At 36.1% G+C, this 20,361-nt stretch overlaps 6 protein-coding genes across 10 annotated transcripts; 3 read left to right on the top strand and 3 right to left on the bottom strand.

Annotated features, from left to right (window-relative positions):
• Positions 1-523: 523 nt before the first annotated feature.
• On the top strand, positions 524-2,786 carry LOC135145937 (negative elongation factor D-like). Its single transcript, XM_064078058.1, has 6 exons — positions 524-864; positions 990-1,237; positions 1,288-1,573; positions 1,625-1,978; positions 2,049-2,131; positions 2,195-2,786. The coding sequence occupies exons 1-6, from the start codon at positions 668-670 to the stop codon at positions 2,731-2,733; spliced, it is 1,707 nt and encodes a 568-aa protein (XP_063934128.1). The 5' UTR covers positions 524-667; the 3' UTR covers positions 2,734-2,786.
• Positions 2,764-4,607, bottom strand: LOC135145939 (uncharacterized). Its single transcript, XM_064078059.1, has 7 exons — positions 4,407-4,607; positions 4,290-4,346; positions 3,958-4,116; positions 3,430-3,585; positions 3,314-3,371; positions 3,039-3,165; positions 2,764-2,937 (listed from the first exon to the last, which is right to left on the bottom strand). The coding sequence occupies exons 1-7, from the start codon at positions 4,571-4,573 to the stop codon at positions 2,846-2,848; spliced, it is 816 nt and encodes a 271-aa protein (XP_063934129.1). The 5' UTR covers positions 4,574-4,607; the 3' UTR covers positions 2,764-2,845.
• A 1,931-nt stretch (positions 4,608-6,538) lies between these two features.
• On the top strand, positions 6,539-9,725 carry LOC135145954 (uncharacterized). Of its 5 annotated transcripts, XM_064078086.1 has the most exons (11): positions 6,539-6,595; positions 6,653-6,757; positions 6,822-6,972; positions 7,066-7,193; positions 7,260-7,372; positions 8,518-8,604; positions 8,769-8,797; positions 8,898-8,918; positions 8,976-9,356; positions 9,420-9,537; positions 9,591-9,725. In XM_064078086.1, the coding sequence occupies exons 1-7, from the start codon at positions 6,571-6,573 to the stop codon at positions 8,787-8,789; spliced, it is 630 nt and encodes a 209-aa protein (XP_063934156.1). In that variant the 5' UTR covers positions 6,539-6,570; the 3' UTR covers positions 8,790-8,797; positions 8,898-8,918; positions 8,976-9,356; positions 9,420-9,537; positions 9,591-9,725. The 5 variants fall into 5 exon arrangements, with proteins under 5 accessions (XP_063934156.1, XP_063934155.1, XP_063934154.1 ...); XM_064078085.1 differs by lacking the exon at positions 8,898-8,918 and having other exon boundaries at positions 8,965-9,356; XM_064078084.1 differs by having other exon boundaries at positions 8,898-9,356.
• A 166-nt stretch (positions 9,726-9,891) lies between these two features.
• Positions 9,892-11,202, bottom strand: LOC135145970 (uncharacterized). The gene is made up of 7 exons (XM_064078103.1): positions 11,132-11,202; positions 10,895-10,973; positions 10,671-10,747; positions 10,410-10,532; positions 10,257-10,359; positions 10,026-10,070; positions 9,892-9,936 (listed from the first exon to the last, which is right to left on the bottom strand). The coding sequence occupies exons 1-7, from the start codon at positions 11,176-11,178 to the stop codon at positions 9,910-9,912; spliced, it is 501 nt and encodes a 166-aa protein (XP_063934173.1). The 5' UTR covers positions 11,179-11,202; the 3' UTR covers positions 9,892-9,909.
• Positions 11,203-14,452: 3,250 nt separating this feature from the next.
• LOC135145950 (endoplasmic reticulum resident protein 44-like) lies at positions 14,453-17,128 on the top strand. Its single transcript, XM_064078077.1, has 12 exons — positions 14,453-14,542; positions 14,610-14,706; positions 14,788-14,874; positions 15,178-15,324; positions 15,378-15,531; positions 15,584-15,742; positions 15,806-16,033; positions 16,101-16,220; positions 16,286-16,386; positions 16,443-16,658; positions 16,709-16,764; positions 16,949-17,128. The coding sequence occupies exons 1-12, from the start codon at positions 14,486-14,488 to the stop codon at positions 17,111-17,113; spliced, it is 1,587 nt and encodes a 528-aa protein (XP_063934147.1). The 5' UTR covers positions 14,453-14,485; the 3' UTR covers positions 17,114-17,128.
• A 296-nt stretch (positions 17,129-17,424) lies between these two features.
• LOC135145929 (serine/threonine-protein phosphatase Pgam5, mitochondrial-like) lies at positions 17,425-19,010 on the bottom strand. Its single transcript, XM_064078046.1, has 8 exons — positions 18,914-19,010; positions 18,708-18,794; positions 18,507-18,634; positions 18,339-18,451; positions 18,180-18,277; positions 17,837-17,945; positions 17,725-17,787; positions 17,425-17,590 (listed from the first exon to the last, which is right to left on the bottom strand). Exons 1-8 carry the CDS (start codon positions 19,008-19,010, stop codon positions 17,425-17,427), a joined length of 861 nt encoding a protein of 286 aa, XP_063934116.1.
• Between the last annotated feature and the right edge of the window lie 1,351 nt (positions 19,011-20,361).

The raw sequence follows: 20,361 nt of genomic DNA, 5'->3' as shown, positions 1-20,361 counted from the left end.
TTTATAAACAAGGTTTAAAATGTATGTGGCATGTTCGAATAATAGAGTTTTAAACGCCGCATAGTAAAATAATGTTAAATAACGTTATGGACAGGTAAAAAATTTATATCCTCTAAAATATTTAATGTCAAAAAGACGGTGAATTTAATGGATAATCTAGTCCTGAACAATCTGAAGCTTCATTTTTGTAAAGTTAATATTCTTTAAGCTGACTTAGTTATAGATACCTAGCAGCACGTCGTTAAGGTATAACTTCACTTTAATAAACAGAAAGTAATAAAATTGGGAGAAAAAATATTTTAACTTTTTTATATAATAAAGCTTCTTTTATAATAGTCCTTAAAAATTATTTTTAGTTTAAATCACTTACAGTCAAACAGACCAACACATCAAATTTCAATACTAGGTCACCTGACTTCCTGCACCCTTAAGACAGGAGTTCACCTTCTGGCGTTGTAGGGAATTCTAAATATCTAAGAGCTTCGTGCTTGGTGTTCTTGCTTCCCCTGCTCAGTGCCGGGTTAGTTATTAATACTTAGCATTCTATTACAATTTGATGACACCACATTCTTATTATACTTTAAATGGGGACGTTACGTTTACAAAGTTCATGTAAAACTAAGAATTTTTTAATATTTTTTTTAACGGTTATAAGCTTTATTTGAAAATGAGTGATACTAGCCAAAGTACATCTTTTGCTGAAACGAGAGATATCTTAAGCTCTACTGATTATCTTCTTGAACCTGAAATTTTTAAAACTTTGCCTAAATATGTAAGGCTTGGAGGTTTTCCAGAAGAAGCTATACGTCTACTCTCCCAAAATTATAGAGGCTATCCACAAATGTGTAACTTGGTTGTTAGCTGGTATAGAGATATTTAGCTTTTTTACCCTAATTCCTTAACTAAAATAAATCTTATTGCTAAATTAAATTAATATTTACTTAACCCTCCTACTTTATGAAAGTAATTTTAACTTTTCATATGATAAGGTTAAAGTTGTGCGGAAAAAGTGAAGATGATATCAAAAATATCCAGGAGGTTTACTTAAGAGATTTAGCTCTTAATCAGTTTGATCCCGAGATTGCCGATAACGCCTTTATTCACCGGGAAGCCACTCCTGATTGGCTTGAGCAAATGACCAAACTGTCTCGCTGGCGTTCTTTATTATGCGAATTATCGGAAAAATATCCTAACTGCATGCTTTTAAATTTCGCCATTAGAAAGATCTCGGATGCAGGTTGACTCTTATGACCTTATTAATAAAAGTGCTGAACCTTACTTGTGCAGGCTATCAGTCGGAAATAGCTACGATTACCTCGGCATCAGCTTATATTGATGTGTTTAACCGTGTACTCCTTGATAAACTTCGATATATTTTAACAGAACAGAATGATGAAAAATTTGAATCTGCCATAAAAGACTTTGCAAAACTTGTTTGTTCCACTAACTACACTTATTTATATACCCAAGCGTTATTTTACAGTCTGCGTTTAGAAAAAAAGGGGTATCTATTGGAATATATCAGCCACACAGTAAAAGGTGCGGCTAAGCAGCTTTCGCGGAACGTGGACAGGTAAGTCAAAGTTGTTAAATTCCGTGAACTCTCTCCTTCTGAGTGTTTTAGGCTCCATCTTATTCTTACTGGGACCGCCCGGTATCCCGCCGTTGCTTTGGCCCTCGTGAGCATCTTGAGCTCCGGCCGTCTCGCGCCTTCCGACGTGGATCATCTCTACTCTCAATACTCATCCGATGACCCACCTCCCATAAGTCTAGTTCGCCTTCCTGAGCTGTTTGAACTATTTATCAAGCTACTATTTAACCATAACAAGCCGCTGTCTAACTCCTCTCACAAAAGCAAATATATATATGTTCTCGCTTTAATGGGGAGTGTGTGCCAGAACAACGATCGCGTAGACTTGGAGCGAACCACCAAAGCCCTTGAGACAGTAATAGCGGTATGCATGAAAAATGACGTTAGGTTAGTTGTGGAATTTGCTCGGCGGGCGGAGGTTCGGGTATTGATTTTTAGTGACTATACCTTGTGGCAGATACCAGTCGAACTACGAAATTTCTGTACTGGTGGGTGAAATGTGGTGCCCGGTAGTCTGTGCTGGACTCATCCACTGGATCGGTTCGTCTCATACCTCTAGCCGAAACTATATAGAAAGTTTACTTCCTCAATCTTCGTTGCCAGGGCTGAACCTGGAGGAGCCCGGCTATTTCCAGATGGAATATGCCATGTCTGGAACGGTCCCAATCCACTTGGCGTTACTGGACCAAATCGCTTCTAGGCACTCTCCTCTTCATGGAAAGATCTTCCGACTTCTCGTTGCCGCTATGGCTATAGAGACCCGACTAGAAGTTCTTTTAGCTATGAATCTGAAGAGGATCGTCATCGACCGCATGCTCCACCTGGTCGTGCTGGGCTACGTAAGTAGAGTCTTAGGCCACTGGCAAGCTCTGGCTCGCGCCCAATCGGTGGAACCTTCTCTCTTGCGCTACTTTGTGTGCGAGTTTATACGGATGATTGCACCGCCATTTCATGCACGCGTCGTAGCAGCTATTGTCGATATTTCGAAGCATTACGAGATGGCGCTCGAAAACGAGGAGAGTGTTGTGCTTCTGAGGGAGTTCTTCTCGAAGTGCTCGGAGAAGGATCTTTCTCCCAGCGAGTACCAACAGCTCACCGATCAGAGAAGGAGGGTACAGACTAATGTAAAAATGGTTTGCTAGCGAGGTCTACATGAATATGAATGTGCTTTTATAAATTAAAGGAGTTCAAAGGATAACAACATATAAACGCCGTCTGCAATTATTATTAACATTAACAGCAGATATTGATATCCTACGACTCGTAAGTTTGCCCAAAGTCAGCCCGTATATTTCCGGCGATCGATAGAAAAATCAGTGCAGTGATGAGTATGGCAAAGAGCATGCCTATAAGTTTGAAAGTTATGACTTATCCTGCAAGGTCGAGATCTTTAAATTCTCTAGGAAAAGCTTTAAGCGAATAGTGTTGCTGAGTAAGTACAAGTTACCCGTTGCGACATCCACATAGTGATGCCTGTAGTCGTTTAGCCTCGAGATCGCCACCAGCCAACTTAAATATATTGGTATAAGCGCAAGGCAGACCAGTAGACTACGTGTCACGGGGCTCCTTTTATACTTATGCAAAGCGAACTTACAAGTAACTTTATAAACGTATTATAAAAGTCAGAAAGTAGACTCATTAATATTTCTAAAAATTAGTGTGCAAGCAGTTTCAGGTTAATAATCCCAAGTAATAATAGGAAGACCGGATAAAAAAGCTTACAGTAGTAAAACTATGCCATAATAGCTGAAGAGTTAGAAAAAATCCAAAACTCATAGCTCTAAATTGGAAACAATTAGAAATAAAAGTAGCTGTAAAAAGTATAACGAATACTATACGTGCTGGTGTGTCCACTGAAAAAGCTCTTCCTGCTTTCACTCACATCGGGGTTGAGACAGCCAAGATTACTTGAAAGATCCTCTTGAATAGCAGCGGAATGATCTCCGTTATTACAGCGGTAAAGGAAATCAGGTCTAAGGCCACCGACTAATACCCTAGAGTATAAATGAAATTATAACGCTTAAAAAAGTAAGAAGTCTTCTATTATAGTCGATGTGCACTTCAAAAAGCAATCTCGAGGTTAACAGCACTAACAACCGAAGCAACGTCTTAACACACTATCTCAGGCGTAGGGGAAGAGTCAGAATTACTACCTGTCCTCGCGGACGCACTGTACAAATATTCTAAAAAAAAGTTAAAATTAGAAGACAATTCTTGAGCTTGAAAATTTTTTATGGTGGCGGCCGTGGTGTAAAGTTGTTAAAGATATTTAAAAAAAATTAGATTACTGTTTAATTTACTATTTTAATAAAATAACTGCTTTCTATATTTTATAATTATTTTTATATAGGAGGGAGTGGGACAACTTTGTGAGATCCGTAACAAAAACAACGTTAGCAACGCTGCATAATAAGCCCGCAATCATCCGTAAAGACCGATATACGGCCTCAGTCCGTCTTGTGCTTTTCCAACCTTGACAAGCCAAATATTCTAATAATAAGGAGAAAGGTGTATAGACGAATAACCTTAAGTATGTAAAAGTTTAGTGAGTAAAGGGGTCTTTACGACTTAATAAAAAAATGTAAATAAGAGTATACAAAATTGGCTTAGTTAAAAAGACTGTAATAAACTATTTTTGAAAATTTTAATTCTCTTACTGTTAAAAAAAAAAAACTATTAAATATTGTATGGTACAAACCCAAAAAGGACGACAGCATAGTATGGAAGAGTACTTTTATGAGGAGCTGACCAATATCTTAACAAAAGAAGTATTTAAATTAAATTAACCTCAAAAAAGTAAAAGTGAAATAAAAACCTTGCATCTGATAAAAGAACAACTCTGTTATGTGGATCTTTAGTGTTAATTAATATTAATGAACATATCCATAGAGCAAAACTAAACACCCATAGCGGCCATTCTAAGCAAACGGCTTCTCGACTTGTTAGTACACGCGAACATCGGCACTTGCTCGGTTCGCACATACCAAAAAAACTTTTGCTTTCGTCTTTAGTAAGCGGAGACTGCTCAGTCTTTACTCAAGCGCGAGGAGCCGCCAGTATAATTTCTAAAGGAGAATCATGGGTACCTCGAGTGGGCAGTGGACCATTGAGCTTGGCTAGGGGTGGTGAACATTTATCCAATAAATAATTAATACAAACCAAAATGTGTTCATGGATCACTCTAGCTCCCCCTGGGAGTAGTCAAAATTTTACTGCAATGCCTGTAACTAGGGTATTTATTAGAGAGGAAAATAGGTTATTTGTACCGCTCTACATCCGCACCTGTGGACAGCTTGGGGTGAGTGAATCTTGGTACGGGCATGTAGTTAACTAACTTCTAACGACGCCACTCATTCAAAAAATATTACTACGCGCTTGTAAACTTTATAAACATTTTTACTGGCTAAGCGGAGCCCGTTCAATCTTTTTTTTAAAGTGAGGCATCAAATAAACATTATTAGAGCATGTAACTAAGTATGTAAATAATTTCAGATTATTTTGATCCCGACAACATAAACAAAAAGGACATCGGTTGTTCGGCCGTTCTGATTGAGTTTTTTTTTTTTGTTAATTTTTTTGTGTTCTTTATACTCTTTTATTACCTCTGTCCTTAATTTTATAAATTTGTATAATTTAGTCTATATTCTCCTAGTTTTATTAACACTGCTAAACTCCACCACCGGATAAGGTGACCCGATTCCTAGAGAGGACGCTTACGAGACTCTATCCTCGTTGCTGCTAGCCAGGCTTTGTTATAACCAAGACATTTATAGACTTATGGAGATAAAGCGCATAATGTTTGATCTGTAACAAATTATAGAGTCACTAATACTGGATAGAAGAACTACCGTTAAGCTAGGAAGCAAAGAAAGTAGAACTAGACGGTAGGATAAAGGAAGCTAAGCGAGGACACAAAGATACTAAGATCGTAGAAATAGCCTAAGAAGATTGCAGAACAATAATGGAGAACAATAGAGCTCAGATATGAAAACTCGTTCCATCCGAGAGGAAGACGTTTTATTTATATATAAGCAAGAACAGAGAGATATAATTAATTTGCGTGCTTATTACACCTAACAAGGTTAATATAATATTGTAGGCACTTGATGGCGTCAACTATATAATTTATAAGATAATCGGATTAATATAACAACGCATTAGAGAGATATGATACTTGCCATAATGGGCCTTTCCAGCTCTCCACCGTAGTCGATTTTATGTAAAACTTTTAAAATTTATATTAGGCATCTTTACTATATAGGTTACTAAAGAAATGCAAGTACCTTGTATATTTAACTTCAGTTTTCAAATATAATGTTAAATGAAAGAATTTTTTTAAAACTAAGCTATAAAGATATTTTCATTAATAATTAGTGCGGAATTTGCAAGAATATTACTTACGAATCGAACAACAATACAAAAATGGCACTTTTCTCCTTGGTATCGGCGGTTTGTAACTTGACACTAACGCCCCCGACTGCACGTATATAATATATGAATACTTCTTCTCCCTTCTTGGCGAAGTAGCATATAGTCTAAAAGAGGGGGGCCTGGCTGGCATCGATGCTGGTCGATGTCTCCAGGTGGCTCCACCTCTCTCAGTGGTGGTTTTCAGCGGTTTTTTACCGTGCCAGACCGAATGGTGGGGGTCTGGGCCGGATATTTTCCGCTTTTTCAGTCCTTCAGGACAGTCATTATAGCTTTATAAAGAGCGTACACCGGTGAGCAGTCGTGCCCTAACCCCTACAAGAGGAGGGAAATCAGATTATACAGTTTAAGACCTCTTACGAAGACCCAGTGCCAAAAAAAAAAGCAGTACTGGGTCGTTAGATTATCAGTCATATATCTTATTTCCAAAGAAATTTTTTTCTTGATATTGCTTTAGTTTTAAATTGGTTTATCTTGAGTATAGATTAATAGTCCTATCTCATTGAAATTCTTCTCTCTATCATTAGCGATAAGTTAAAGTATATACGGTAATGGTTAAAACCGTAATAGTCGGAGGTCACATTTATGAACAAAATTTTATTTTGTATTTTTTATTAATATTACACATTTAAGGTGGGATAATGGGTATGTCTAGTGCTTATCAGCTTTGCCAAAGAGGTCATGAAGTTACAGTTATCGAACGTTCTACCGTGGCTTCCTCTGCTTCGGGAAAAGCTGGTCGTATAGGCATATTTTTACTTAAACAAGACTAGTCTGCTAAGCTGTTACTTTATACGAAAAGGCGGTTTTTTGGCGCGGGACTGGGGGAACGCTGTTACAAGGGAACTTCACGAGCAATCCTTTAAGCTCCATGAACAACTGAGTAAAGAATTTGGTTTAAAGACTTACCGTAAGGGCTTACCAACTTTACAAGTTAACTTCTCTAGTAAAAGGTATTTATAGGTTTACGTAATTTTACTTTTCGTTTAATAAGAAAGATTTTGTCTAAAGGCAGCTATGCTTGTTTAATTTTTTTTTAAAACTAGCTTTTCTGATCTTAAGGTCAATTGGATCAATGAAGAAATTGGGTTAACTCTTTTCGGAAATTCTGAATTCGCTCAGGTTACTCCTTACGAAATCACTACGGCTTTTTTGAAGCACTCGAAAGTTCTTGGTTAGTTTTATTAACGATAATGTTTTAATAAGTTTTGTAGACACAATTACTTATTTTTGGAAAAAGGAGCTAATTTAATTATTGCTGCTGTGGTTGGAGTGGAATTCCAAAATTCTACTAGTTTCCAAAAAAATTTAAAAGGCGTTTATATTAACCGCAGCTTGGAAAACAGTACTGACGTAAGTTTTTATGCCGACGTATGCGTTCGTAATATCTTCCTGTTTCAAGTAAAATATTTATTTTTTTTTTGTAAATTTCCATCGTTATATATATGTGACTGTTTTATTCTACTCAAATAATTTATTTTCAGCCGTTGTATTACTACTGAAAATTTTTATAAACACACTAATTAAGAAATATGAAGTAGAGAGGTTAAATAAACCCGTTAACAGAGAAAAGATTAATTAAGTATATTTTTAAAACGTTGACCGTTCCTCAAGTTTAGAATAAATATAAACTTAGCCGATCGCTGTCGTGCCTCAAACCTGTACAGTACTGCACCATAAGTCCGGTCACCAAACTTGCGAGTTTAGGGTGACACCGGGTATTAGTAAAGAATTTTGCTGCTGATTAGCGCTGGTAAGCAGACGTTTTTTTAAAAAAATAATCACTGTAAGGGTTTGCAGCTCTCGTATGACCTCAGTTGTGCGTTGATTTATAGTAAAAGTGAGAAGCAATAGTAATATATATGACCTCTAAGAAGGTACTTACACATACTTTCACATTAGCTCTTCAAATATATACAAACAAGTTATATGCAAATATTCATAATATTGAGTAATTCATACTCTTAACAAGTTTACTCAATTAATTAAAGTTTATTTGTCATATTAAGTGCTTTATTAAAAAGTTAGCTAACTTTGTAATAGGCTTTTGGGACAAATAAAGTTGTTACTACATAAATTAATTCTAAGACTTTTCTAGTAAATGCAAATATGTTTAGTTCTTTTAATATTAACCGTTAATAAATTCGTTTGTACTACCTACTACAGGATAAATTTTGTTAGAACTTTTTTATGTACACGCCTATAATTCAGCTTACAAGTAATAAAAATCATTCGTTATTTGAAGATATTATTATTTAGAAAATGCACTATTTAAAAAAATAAGAATTCTGTAAAGATCAATCTCTTTATAAATAAAATTGGGGAGAGGATTGTTAATATACAATAAAATTTAAATTCGCACGATTAAAACTTTTTTAAAACCCTGATTATTAACCACTTTTATGTTAAATTAAAAAAGTTGATAGAACTTCAATGTTTATTATATCGGGAGTGTTTTACCTGCTCTTTTGAGAGGTTATAAATAAACATTCTAATAGGACTTGGAGCTAATCGAAGGGGACAACTTTCTATTTTGTTTGGGACCTTGGTCTGCTTTGCTGGAGAGTTGGTTTCCTGGATTTCGAGTATCCACTTTATACGTCGGCATGGCTTGTAGTATATTAAATTATTAAAGTGGTGGGCACATTTGTTAGCATCCAAGAGTCAACTAGAGTAGTTAAGCCCTCAAAAACTTTTAGAGCGTATTTATTTTTAGTTGAACCTAATTGGAAATTTAAAACATACACAGATACCGATGGCGGGGATCTAGTCTTCAAGGTCTGAATTTTTATGTTTATCACTTTTTTTTTTCATTAAACAAAAATACCAAACTTCATTGTTTATAATTATTCGGATGTAAACTATATCTAATATACAGAAACAACAGAGGATGAGTACCGTATAGCTTTTTGAAGCTTTTAACGTCTACCTTTAATATCTACCAGCTTTGAAATAGAACCACTAGAGTCACTTCGAAAGGAGCCCTTCGCTCTATTTTGCGAAGAAGATGATAACAACTGCCACTTGGAAGTGTATCCTCGTCCAGACGGAAGTTCCTACATCTGGTACGCTTAAGCGGGAACAAGCCTTTGTAGAGAGCGTGTGTGTTATTACAGTCGAGATATCCCGCAGTCTTGGAATTATTCCTTCAAGTAATTGTTAAAGTCAATCAATAAATAGTGGGCTTGGCGGGTCAGTTCACGCTAAAAAGGCCGACCTTCTGCCCGGAGGCTGCCTTAGTAGCCCAGAACTACTCGAGGCCGATCCTCGACGAGTCGAGGCCGCTTTGGATTCTCTAAGAAACATTTCAAAGGACCTTTTTGGTGACAAAAATAAGGTTTGCTGGTCGGTGAGCTCTGATGCGCTATACTCGCTATGATCTAGATCGAATTCTTCACAGTATTCCGTGAGGAAAGCAACAAGCTGCATGCGGCCCTTCCTACCTGACGGATATCCGTCCATGGGCGTAATCCCAGGCACAAATAATACCTACGTGTGCGCGGGACATAACTGTTGGGGTGGATTTTAATAATTATATTTACATCCGTGTTATACCTACAACGGATTTAAGGGATTCTGTGGGGGCCCGTCTCCGGCCTCGTAATGGCTGAACTAATCCACTCGGGAAAAACATCTATCAACTTGCGGAACTTCCAGCCGGGGAGATTTATGTGACGGTACAAATCAGTTGGAGGTACTCAAAAGTATAATTGTATTTATTTTACTGTTGACGTTGAGCATTAAATTTTTGTTTCGAGGGTTTAAATTATTTTTTCAGGTTAAAGTTAAGAAACTTAAAAATTCGAAATATAAATTATAATATAGTTTAAAAATCTTTAAAATCTTTACTTAAAATTCTACAAAAAATTCGTCTTTGCACAAATAATCAATCAATCGCTTAGAAATAATAGGATTTCCTACAACAAAAGTATTAATATATTATTATCGTTATTAAATACTATGTACCAGTAGAGCATAGTATATAGCGAAATGGCAGCGTAGTTACCTCTCTTTCTCCAGTAGCAATTTCAGGGCCATCTACAAACTGCATCTATTTTTTAGCAACCAAAATTATAAATTAACTAAAGGAATATTTGTTAATATTTATATACGCATCTGAATCTTTAGATGAAGTAAAACTAACTTCACTAACTATATAAGGGTGTAGCATTCGTACAAAAGATACAAACGCAGTAACGAAGAAGATTAATTTTTCCATAACAAAAATCAAAACTACGTCTTCTAATCTTCTTCCTTCTTCTAAGATCAGTTTAGCACACAATATCGCAGTGTCGGTGGTCATTTGCTTATCTCCCAAATGTCTTCTCTCAAAGTTAAAGCTGAAAAAAATAAGCAATAATAATAAAAAATTTGCAAATTTATGACTAACTTTCGAAGGCTACTCGTTCTATCACGAGGAGGATCGTCGCCCAAAATTCCGCAGCACACGATGTAGTCGTATAACTCGGCATCTTTAGGTTCTAACCCTTTGTCAGCTTTAGAATCTAACAAGCTTTCAAGATCACAATAAATAATAGTTATAATGACTTGTTTGCTTGAAATATATATGAAGCCTACATAAAACTAAAAAAAAAAATACTAATCAATGGAAGAATATATATCAATATTTTATATGCTTCGAGCATATAACCAAGCTCTTTTAGGATCAGTAATCAACAGATTAGCGCTTTTAGATTCCAAGTTTAAAGTTTCCGGTAAAAGTTTTCTCTAATAATACAAAAACTTAAGTTAATGAATATATAAGCATATTTTTCGTAGTTTACTTTATTATCTACTTATACTAAATTTTAAGTTAGGTGACAAACCGTTGTTAAAAGTTCTATATACACTAGGAAAAAGGGTTATATAAAGTACAATCTTAGAGGATATGTTCGTAAATATTGCTCGATGTTTTCCTACTACTTCGCATATGTGCTCATATTCACATATAGTCCTCAGATATATGTAAATTAATTAATAACAGCAATCATAATATACAGTTAAAAAAAGATTATTTTTAGTTAAAATGCAAAAGTACAAGGAATGAATCTAATATTATTTTCATGTACACGACAAAGAAGTATAAGACTTTTTATAAGCTAATGAAAAAACCATTCTCCAACCTCTTCAGAGTCTAAATGTTCAACAAGGTACTTCATACTAGGTAGCGTTTATAAAATTGAATTAAAACCCAAATTTGTTGAGCAGTAAACGCGGTGTCGCCATGTCCCAAGTTTTGTCTTGTCAAGGTTAAAAGGCCATGCAGCTTTTTTGGTGTGACGGAATTATCCTGCGTTTATAGTTTAAAATTTTTGGTTTCGAGCGTACCATTGATGTTACCGGCAGAAATGAAATTAAATTGAACTTAGATTGAAATACTATCATTATTGATTGGAGAGCCTGGCGCTATTATAAAAAACCGGGTATACTTCTTTAAAGATGAAATTCAATTAAACTAACAGAAAACTTTGCAAGGAGAGCCCCACCAGGACGACGAAGTAAAGCGGAAAAGATCGGTCCTATTTAAAACATACGGCGGGGCTTCCCGTAGGCTAAGATCTAAGGTTGCTAACAGAATGTGATCGGTAGGCGGGTTGCATGTTCCGTAGAGTCCTACACGATCCTGGTGTCAAGAACTCTGTGACTTGAGATTATTTTGTAAAAAACATTTTAATGAGCAAAGACTCTACCACAGTATTGTGAACTATTGCATATTACACCCTCGTTATAAATTTTGCTCTTTATGAAATTGTAGCTATATGACATAATTTAAATTCACTTTAAAGGAAAGAATTTGTGTTGCTTTAAATGAGGGTTGATTCAACACATATATATTATTATTATTTTCAAGTTATGTAACTTGAAGTAGTGACAAATATCATATAGTTAGATCCCCTCACAACTTTAACTGTAACAAATTGGATACATAATTTGGTCATACCATGATCTCTTTAGCTCAACGGTCAAGAGCATTAACGCGAACATGCAAGGTCGTGTGTTCAATTTCCACCGACGTCACTCACTCACTTTTTTGCTCATGGATGGTTGCTTGTTTAATCTCGTCCCTCATAAATTATAATAAACTATACAAGCTCTGCTCGTGCTGCCTAAACCAATTTTAAGACCGTCCGCTTTATGTCTTTTCCACACTGCACCGTATCATGCGTGTAGAGCATTTGGTATCCTCCTCCAACTTCTTTGCCAACACCCTCTATTTTTTTTTATACATGCGGAATTCCTTCTTCTGGCATATTTTTTTGCCTTATACGCTGATGGCGTGGCCTTTAATACGGTATCTTATTTAAAAATATTGGTTTACTAGGTGAAAATTAAGATTAAGTCAATTTTATGTCCTTCTAAGCCTTAGGCTACTTCGTTACTCATTGTTATGACCAAATAAATTATTACTTGCTTTTAATAAGACAAACTTAACACGGATTGATAAACAATTGATAAAATTATTGCCAACAAGTTCATATTACGGTGACGACTTAAGCTCTTTAGAACCAGGAAATCTCGTTGGGAATTTTCTTATTAACTCTAGAATTGGGATTTTAGATCTAGGATTAGCAGTACCTTGAGTTGCAGAAGGGGCATGTTAAAAATAAAACACAGGTTCAGTTTTAACTATTTTTTATCTTTATTACCAAAGTTTGGTAAGCTCATATAACCCTGAGGCTAACTTTAAATCCCCTTAATTTTTTCCATTGGATGAAATATAAAAAACAAACTTCCCTAACCTGCATAGAGGTTATTTAAATCTTCAATTTGAAAATTAAAGTTGTGAACATTACAAACCGACTCAACCTATGGGGGTCAATGTGATTCCTACATTGGAGTTGAAGGGCTGTAAGAAGACTAGCAATGTTTATAAACTCTGTGATGAAAAGAGACGAACCTTAAACTCAGGTTAATATACCACTGGAGTCACTTAACCATATAGCTGAAATACTGGCTTTTACCATCTCAACTTGATCCTGGCAATAATTTTGCGTGGGAAATATTAAAGGTTCCTAGTAACTTTTACAAAATTCTACAATAATAGAGTAACTAGTTAAGGTGGACAAAAAACCTGAGTACAAGATGCATGCTTCTTCTATTTCCTCGGTGCTTATGTCACCTATACTGTTCGGGCGCTCATCATGTTACTGCAATCATCGCAAGGTACATTAGCACCCTTTAATGTAACAACCCACTTTGGGAACAGAATAGACTAAATCACTGCGTGGGAGGCTTATATGTTAGCGAACCACTCAACTGCTCCTGCTTACTTCGCTTGTTCATCACACAATATCATGACCTCTGCTGTTAGTTGTTCATAGGCGGAATAGACTTATTCCTGGTATCGTATAATTTTTGGTTGCATCATTTGTGGTAAACATTTTTTTGGAGAAAAAAACGACCCTATAATAAAATTAAGTAGCTAGATTGGGACTAATTCTTAATGAAATGAGGTGCCTCTAACTTGGTTTCCTTGTAGAGGCCTCTTGAGCTTTGGCGTTAACTTTACATCTGAATGTCTCTCTCCATTCATGAAGAACTTTAGGAAAAAGGCATGTAAATAATTTAAGGGCACTGCTCAGTAACACACTTTTTAAATTGTCTTTTGAGCCTTATTATGTCTCATAAATTTATATACTATATCATGGTAATAACACTAATTGTTTGCCTTCTGAATGCATTGCACAGTGACAATTTAGTTTGCTCTTGTTTATTAAAGAAGGCACTATATGCACTTTATGCTTCTTAAAGTAATTCTTCTTTTACGATTTTTAAGTGCTTAGCTATATTTTAGTTGTTAAGTTGGCGTTTTCTCTAATCCTAAACCGAAGTCATCGTTAGCAAGCTAAGTAAGTAGTTGCGTTTTTTATTTACTTTTTTTTTAAAAAATACAAGGATATTTCTTCTCTTTCAGTCTTTTTCATCATAATATTTGTTTAGCTTAAAATAGTGTCCGCCACATATTTTATGCAATATTCTTATAGTATATAATTTTCTACAACTCTATGGGCTATCTTAGAAATATGTTATATTCTGGTACTAAAGAGAAGTAAGTGTGAGGATCGCAAAGCCAAGGCTGACATATATAAAATAATAACTTTTTACATTATTATATTCTAGTAAGTATAACTTAAAAGGTAGAGAGAATTAATATTAGAAAAGCTTCTAGTAAAAAATCTAGTGAACATAATATAGAAAGAACTTTGACCTAGTGGCGAGCATTTAAGGTTTTATAAGGTTCTGAAGTTATTAATGTTGATAAATATAAAGAGTTGGTTTAAAGAAGGAAACCGCGTAAGCCATAAAATATGTGGACCCGAAAATGAAAAGTTAAAGTATGCATTCCGCCAATTAGACGTTTATATTAAATTGTAAAGAATTTTTAAGGGAAGTAATCTTCTACCCTTTCAGGTTAGAAATGCTAAGGTCGACTACGTTGCGTGAGCCTGCACATCCTTGTAAGTTATGAATATTCCAGGGGTGCTTATCTTTTGGTGGTTCGGTTTGTTCCGACTGCGGCAAGTACTTTCAATACTTTATAAAATCCTCTTCAATTTTTTTTTATTAGTTATTGTTATTTTTTTAAAAGTTGGCCTTGACCGACCTCGTTTCTACTGAATTGGCACAGTTAAACACTAATTTTGATAAAGAAATCGACAGTTTTCAATATTTTCTAGTGTCATTTGGTAAGTTGTCATCTTTTTACTAAAAAAAATTATAATTGTGTTAGGGCGTATTACTTTAGAAATAACTATTTTTTATAAAAGGGGCGAGCTGGTGCCCCTTTTCAAACCTTTTGTTGCCTGTCTTAGCTCATACTGCGCTACATAATCCGCATAAGAACGTTGGAATTGGTTTGAATAATTAATTTGTTAAATTTTGAAATTTCCTGTTAATGCCTATATTACACCTTGAATTTATTATCATTTTTTTAATTAGAATATTATCAAACCGATTTTATTGCATATAATATTTTTAAGTTGGTGAAATAAAACTTTTAGTATTAACTTAATATATTATTATAGGTTAAAAACTGTTATTGAAATAAGTTAATATATGTATAACATCCTCACTTTTATTTCTTTCCTCATTACTTTTTGTAGAATGTTATTTTTATTAAAAATGAATGTAAATTGGTTTATTTTGAACAATTACAGGTTACGTTGATTGCACTGTCGCCCAGGCTGTTTGCTCCCGCTACAACATTGTGAAGTATCCTACCATTAAATTTTTTGCCAACGGGTTTCCTCGCAAGAGTGAGTATAGAAATCCAAGAGATGCGCGACAATTTTTACAATTCATAAGTATATTGTATATCATTTTTTATACTCGTAATTCTATAGATAACTCCTTTTAGACCGAGAAATTCAGCCAGCAGTTTTTAAACACACGGATCCCTCAGAACTGGCGTCTCTGGCTGCAAGTGGGCCCAAAAAAGCCCTTATTGGAACTTTTTCTGCTGGAAACAAAGATATAAAATCCAAGTTTTACGACTTAGCTGAGTCTTTCAGGTTTTCTTATTAAACACCTCTTTTTTCATACTATTTCTTACAAACTTTAAAGAGATCTCTGCGAATTTCACTGGTTTGAGGCGCCTGAAGTTTCTTTTACATTTAAGATACGTGGCACTACAATCTCTTTTGAAGGAGAGCTGGAAAACATTGAGGGCTTTATTAAAAAGAACTGCCAGCCCGCCATTGACGAACTTACTTACGAGAACAGGTTTGTGCAGACGGTTGGCTGCTCTGACTTCGGTATGAACTTGCTCACCCGCTCACTGTGCAGCGCTCAGTACGTGGAAGAAGGCAAGCCGCTACTGGTCTTGTTCGCTCTTATTAACGACACCACAACCATCGAGTTCTACAAGCGGGCGGTCGATCACATGATTCCACACGAGAAAAAAAGAGTCAAGTTTCTCTACGCCGACGCGACTCAGTTTTTGGAGCAGCTAAGTGTACTCCGCATAGGACTTGAAGATCTCCCCGTTCTTGTGATAGACTCGTACCGCCACTTGTAAGCTGTTTGTTTTTTATCGCTCCGCAAGAAACACTCACACCCCCGTTGCAAACGGTGCCTGCAGGTATAAATTTGATCGTCCCCTCGAAGACTTGGAAATACCCGGCGTTTTTCAAAAGTTTGTCAGCGACATTTTTAATTCTCAGCACCATGAGCGATTTCATCGCGGCAATCCCATCGCGCAGTACGTGTTACTTAATATAATATTTTATTTCGATAACTTTTCTACTTTGAGGTTTTTATGAATAGTCGTTGCGCGTGGCGGCAGACCAGCAATTGTAACCATGCAGGCGTGAGAATCCCTTTCCACGATAAAACTTGTCGCGAAACTGTTCAGCCTTCAGACTCCGGTGCTCCTTTGCTGGTTTTCGTGAGTACTGCCCATCAACTGCGGCACTTTTTGCAGGTTTTTGCGAGTGTGGTCACGGCATAGTTCTCGGGTTCGACTGCGAGGAAAGTCGAGCACCTTTTATTTGCGAAGTTAAGTGCAGCGAAGCTCAAGAAACGAAACCTGATCTATCCAGTTGCTCCTGGCGACAGACCGGCAACTGCGACCCGAACGGGCCAAGAGAGCCAGAACTGGACTCGGATTGCTTAACATTGATTGTTAGAGGGAGATCGGGTATGCCTATAGCGTGCTGCAGTTGATGAACACCACTACTGTTTGGTCAGGCGTTTGCGACTGCGGCGTAGATGGCATCAAGATCAACTTCACTTGCGAGCATGAGGTATACTTTTAACTAGCACTTTGCTAGTTTTTTTTAGAGCGTTAGCAGGTTTAGATCCTCTGGCATTAGATCGAGTATACATGAGCCCCTGAGTAAGTCTACGGTGCATTGCCAAGCATTGTGACCTCAGCTTACGACACTTATTCTTGCAAGACTTTTTAAAATTTTGCTTAAATTTATATAGACAGTCACTTGTGAAGAAGAGTGCGTTAAAGCTATCAAGTCGGTAATGGCCACATTTTTAGAAGTAGAGAAAAGCGAAAAGGGGGCTTTCAAGAAGACCTGGTCCATCTTCTCCGCGTTTCGGCCCGCCGAGAGCAGCTACTCTTTAAAAAGAGACGAGCTGTAGCGGCTTCACTAACAAATAAACTAATCCCTATCCTTTTTACGTAGCGCGCTCTAACCGAAAGCCCTTCTGGTGTACACTTTTAGCCACTCTTAGTCCACCGCAGTACTGTGCTAGAAGATTAGCTGCTTATTGACAACCTCAATCAACGCTGTACACGTAATGCCCTTGCGCCAAAGCAGCTTTTTACTGATTTTAAAACCGAGTTTGTAGCGTAGAAGAGAGGAGGTTAGCTACAAAATTCCAGAGTTATTTTTAATCTTAAAATTTTTACGGAAGTCAGTCAATCGCCAAATTTAAAAAAACATTTTTAATCAGTTATATGAGTGTAGTTGATGGTCCAAGTGGCCAATCTCACCCAGAAAGCGCAAGGTAACTCGACCTGACTTAGCGATGTCAATTCGTGTGACAGCGCAGTTGGAGATCGCAAGTCTTAGCCACATTTCAGGAGGCAACTGCAACGCCCGACAAACCATAAATCTAAGAAAGTTAGCAATACCAGAGCTAATGGCGGTTATTAATATCTCAAACAAAAATAGTATAGAGAAATTTTACGGGATGAAGTAAATAGCTTGAAAAATAATTTGGAATTAGTAATAAGATGACAACGAAACCTGATTACGTTCCCATGAGCAACCAAGAGTTCGTTAACGGTTTCTTGTTGGTCGGGAGAAGGTCTTAAAGAAGTATTTTTTTAATAAATAAATTCCGCTATAAAAACAAGACCTCCTAAATAGACGTCTGAAAGCAGCCTCTAGCCGGGCACCCTCCACGAAATATTCTGATTGGTCGCAAAGCATAGCAGAAGGAGACGGTTCGGGCTCAACAGGAAATCCTTAAATAAGCACAGTCTCGAAAAAGTGCAAAAACTTGTTATTCAACTGCTATACGAAATAGTAATTCCCCCAAAAAATCAAAACTCTTCGAAACACTGCGCGTAAAGCCCAACTAATATAAATTACGAGATTTAAATACGACGTTCATACTGGCGAAAAAGGGCAAAAAGTATGGTGAAGCACAAGCAAACACCAAAAAGTAGGGAACGACGCAGAAAACTTTTTAGAAAAACCTTCACAAAATAAGTCGCTATAGTTCACATCGCGCTCATCAAAGTAACAAAGTTCTTTAAGAATGATATTGCACGTTTCTTTAGCGCGCGTTAGTGAACTTCGAATTTATAAAGTAAACACTCTTACAGCAAAATACCTCTTAATTTAGTATAGTTTACCTGCAATAGACACGATCAAAATGAAAAGGAAGTCTTCTCAAGGCTTGTCCCGTGAGCTTTGCTTGCTGGATTCCCTTTTCAGATAACTTAAGATCTTTTCTATCTTGATAATACTAACACATGAACATGAGAGAAACTTGAAATTAAATAGTAGTATTAAGCAATTACCTGCCCATGACGCACAAGATAAATGCTGCGAGTGACATTTTTGTTTATTCTATGACCTTTAAGCTTGCTTTTTTCGTAATGCTCATTTTTTTTATCCCAGTTGTAATCCCATTTTGAAAAGTACGAATCTAAAAGTAGGCACAAAAATTAAGTATCTAGTACTTAACTCGCTTAAAAAAAGATTATAACAAAAAAACAAACCGGGTTTCTCGGACAAGAACTTAACGGAAGAATTTACAACTTGCTGAGGGTATAACTCATTATAAATTTCTAGATTTTCTGCGAAGACTACAATTCGAAAGAATAGAAGTAAGCGAAGGTGCACAGACTAAAGGAACAAATAAATCAATTATGTGACAATACCAACAATACAAAAGGACTCGTCAAAATTTATTCCGCGATCTTACTTTTCTTACGGCCTAAAAATAAGACTAAAGCTCCAGCAACAGACGCCCCAATAGATAAGGCAAGCCCCAAAGAAAGTTTATTTCTAGCAGGCACCATCTCATTAGCAAGAAGTTAGTGATCCTTGAAGATTTACAACCACCAATTTTGTAGGGAAGTATTACTAAGCACGTGAGAATAGGATAGGTGAAATCCCTTCAAACTATACTCAAGTTATAGCAACTCAAGCTCAATGCATTTTATCATCCAATATTTTTAAGCACTATAAGGGATATAATCTAAATAATTCCTCTAATGAACCCAACACTAATTAAGAGTAATCGATATAAAAACATGCTTATTATAAATTTAATTTTTATCAATAATAAGCTGTCACCAGATCCTTTACTAGATTTTATCTTAGTTGTATAATATATGTATTAAATATTTTAAGTAATAGAATCTTTTTTTTTAAAATTTTATGTATTTTACATATATAACTAAATTATTTTTGTTGGTATTCTTTTATCTTTTTTTACAATTAATAGCTCAATATAATTATTATAACTTAATGAAACGGTCTGACCGCTACTATTAGGTTAACTGCCTACCTTTTTATTATTAAAGCTCATAGAGAACTTAAAATTAAAACTTTAGTTTGTAGCTAAATTTTACTTTTTTTATCTGTTATAAGGCCTAGATTATTTTTTAAAGTTTTTTTAGAGCTTAGAGAGCAAGTTTCCCTCAACTACATACCGCGTTGAGAACGAGCTGTTGGCGCGAAATAACCTTCAACGGGAGACAAAATTGAGCCACACACCGGGAGGTTGGGGGTAGGTACGAGACGACAACTTTACGGCGGAAGACGAGATGGACAAAGCAACATCCTTTGCCGCTAACCTCACTGATGATAAGGGGTGCTTTCTGGGTTGAACTTCCTAGCTAAAGCCGAAGAGCAGTCTAAGACAACTGTTCTGTTTGTGCCCTGACACTATTCTATTTAGTGACCGAAGTATAATGATAAGTATTGAGCCCAAAAACTAACCCAGCGACGCTATTAAACGCAAGGGGCAGGCCTCCGCCAACCAGGCTAAAGAAGGGGAAAAAATCGCGAAGCTTTGCGCCACTGACTAGTTCACATAACGAAGGTAAATTAGCCCTCACTGATTTTATGCACCAAACTATACTCAAGATAAAACCTGTCGCACGGATATTATCGATTATTTTTGACCACCAAGCTAAAAGATCCAAAACACCACTTTTGCTCTTTGATACTAGTGGTCTAATCCTGTTTACTTTTGTATGCATATAAAGCTTAGATTTTTCTAACAAACATAAACACTTTTTCCTTCTTAAAACTCAGGTGCGCGCTTGCTTAATTTTTTTAATAAAGAAGTTGCTTATTTACTAACTACTAAACTTGACTTAATTGAACTAAGAATAAGCACATTCTTAACAAAACTGATTAATA

The sequence above is a fragment of the Zophobas morio genome, unplaced genomic scaffold (genome assembly GCF_036711695.1).
Source record: "Zophobas morio isolate AGI-343-1 ecotype UQ-CSIRO unplaced genomic scaffold, CSIRO_AGI_Zmor_V1 ptg000203l, whole genome shotgun sequence".
NCBI lineage: Eukaryota > Metazoa > Arthropoda > Insecta > Coleoptera > Tenebrionidae > Zophobas > Zophobas morio.
Note: the sequence above shows the minus strand (reverse complement) of the source record. Positions and strands in the feature narration are given on the sequence as shown.

Coding starts and splice junctions, on each gene's coding strand:
- LOC135145937 (XM_064078058.1), top strand. CDS start 668: ATGAGTGATACTAGCCAAAGTACATCTTTTGCTGAAACGAGAGATATC. Junction 1,574..1,624: donor CTTTCGCGGAACGTGGACAG/GTAAGTCAAAGT, acceptor TGAGTGTTTTAG/GCTCCATCTTATTCTTACTG. Junction 2,132..2,194: donor TGGACTCATCCACTGGATCG/GTTCGTCTCATA, acceptor CTTCGTTGCCAG/GGCTGAACCTGGAGGAGCCC.
- LOC135145939 (XM_064078059.1), bottom strand. CDS start 4,573: ATGTGCGAACCGAGCAAGTGCCGATGTTCGCGTGTACTAACAAGTCGA. Junction 4,347..4,406: donor GTTCTTTTATCAGATGCAAG/GTTTTTATTTCA, acceptor TCTTTTGTTAAG/ATATTGGTCAGCTCCTCATA. Junction 3,586..3,957: donor TTTGTTACGGATCTCACAAA/GTTGTCCCACTC, acceptor TTTATACTCTAG/GGTATTAGTCGGTGGCCTTA.
- LOC135145954 (XM_064078085.1), top strand. CDS start 6,571: ATGGTTAAAACCGTAATAGTCGGAG. Junction 6,758..6,821: donor CTCTGCTTCGGGAAAAGCTG/GTCGTATAGGCA, acceptor TTATACGAAAAG/GCGGTTTTTTGGCGCGGGAC. Junction 8,605..8,768: donor GTTGGTTTCCTGGATTTCGA/GTATCCACTTTA, acceptor AAACATACACAG/ATACCGATGGCGGGGATCTA.
- LOC135145970 (XM_064078103.1), bottom strand. CDS start 11,178: ATGAAGTACCTTGTTGAACATTTAGACTCTGAAGAGGTTGGAGAATG. Junction 10,748..10,894: donor CGAACATATCCTCTAAGATT/GTACTTTATATA, acceptor TTGTATTATTAG/AGAAAACTTTTACCGGAAAC. Junction 10,533..10,670: donor ACTGATCCTAAAAGAGCTTG/GTTATATGCTCG, acceptor TGATCTTGAAAG/CTTGTTAGATTCTAAAGCTG.
- LOC135145950 (XM_064078077.1), top strand. CDS start 14,486: ATGAATATTCCAGGGGTGCTTATCTTTTGGTGGTTCGGTTTGTTCCGA. Junction 14,707..14,787: donor ATATTTTCTAGTGTCATTTG/GTAAGTTGTCAT, acceptor TTTTTATAAAAG/GGGCGAGCTGGTGCCCCTTT. Junction 16,765..16,948: donor ACTTCACTTGCGAGCATGAG/GTATACTTTTAA, acceptor AAATTTATATAG/ACAGTCACTTGTGAAGAAGA.
- LOC135145929 (XM_064078046.1), bottom strand. CDS start 19,010: ATGGTGCCTGCTAGAAATAAACTTTCTTTGGGGCTTGCCTTATCTATT. Junction 18,635..18,707: donor GTTCTTGTCCGAGAAACCCG/GTTTGTTTTTTT, acceptor GCCTACTTTTAG/ATTCGTACTTTTCAAAATGG. Junction 17,591..17,724: donor GCTCATGGGAACGTAATCAG/GTTTCGTTGTCA, acceptor TAACTTTCTTAG/ATTTATGGTTTGTCGGGCGT.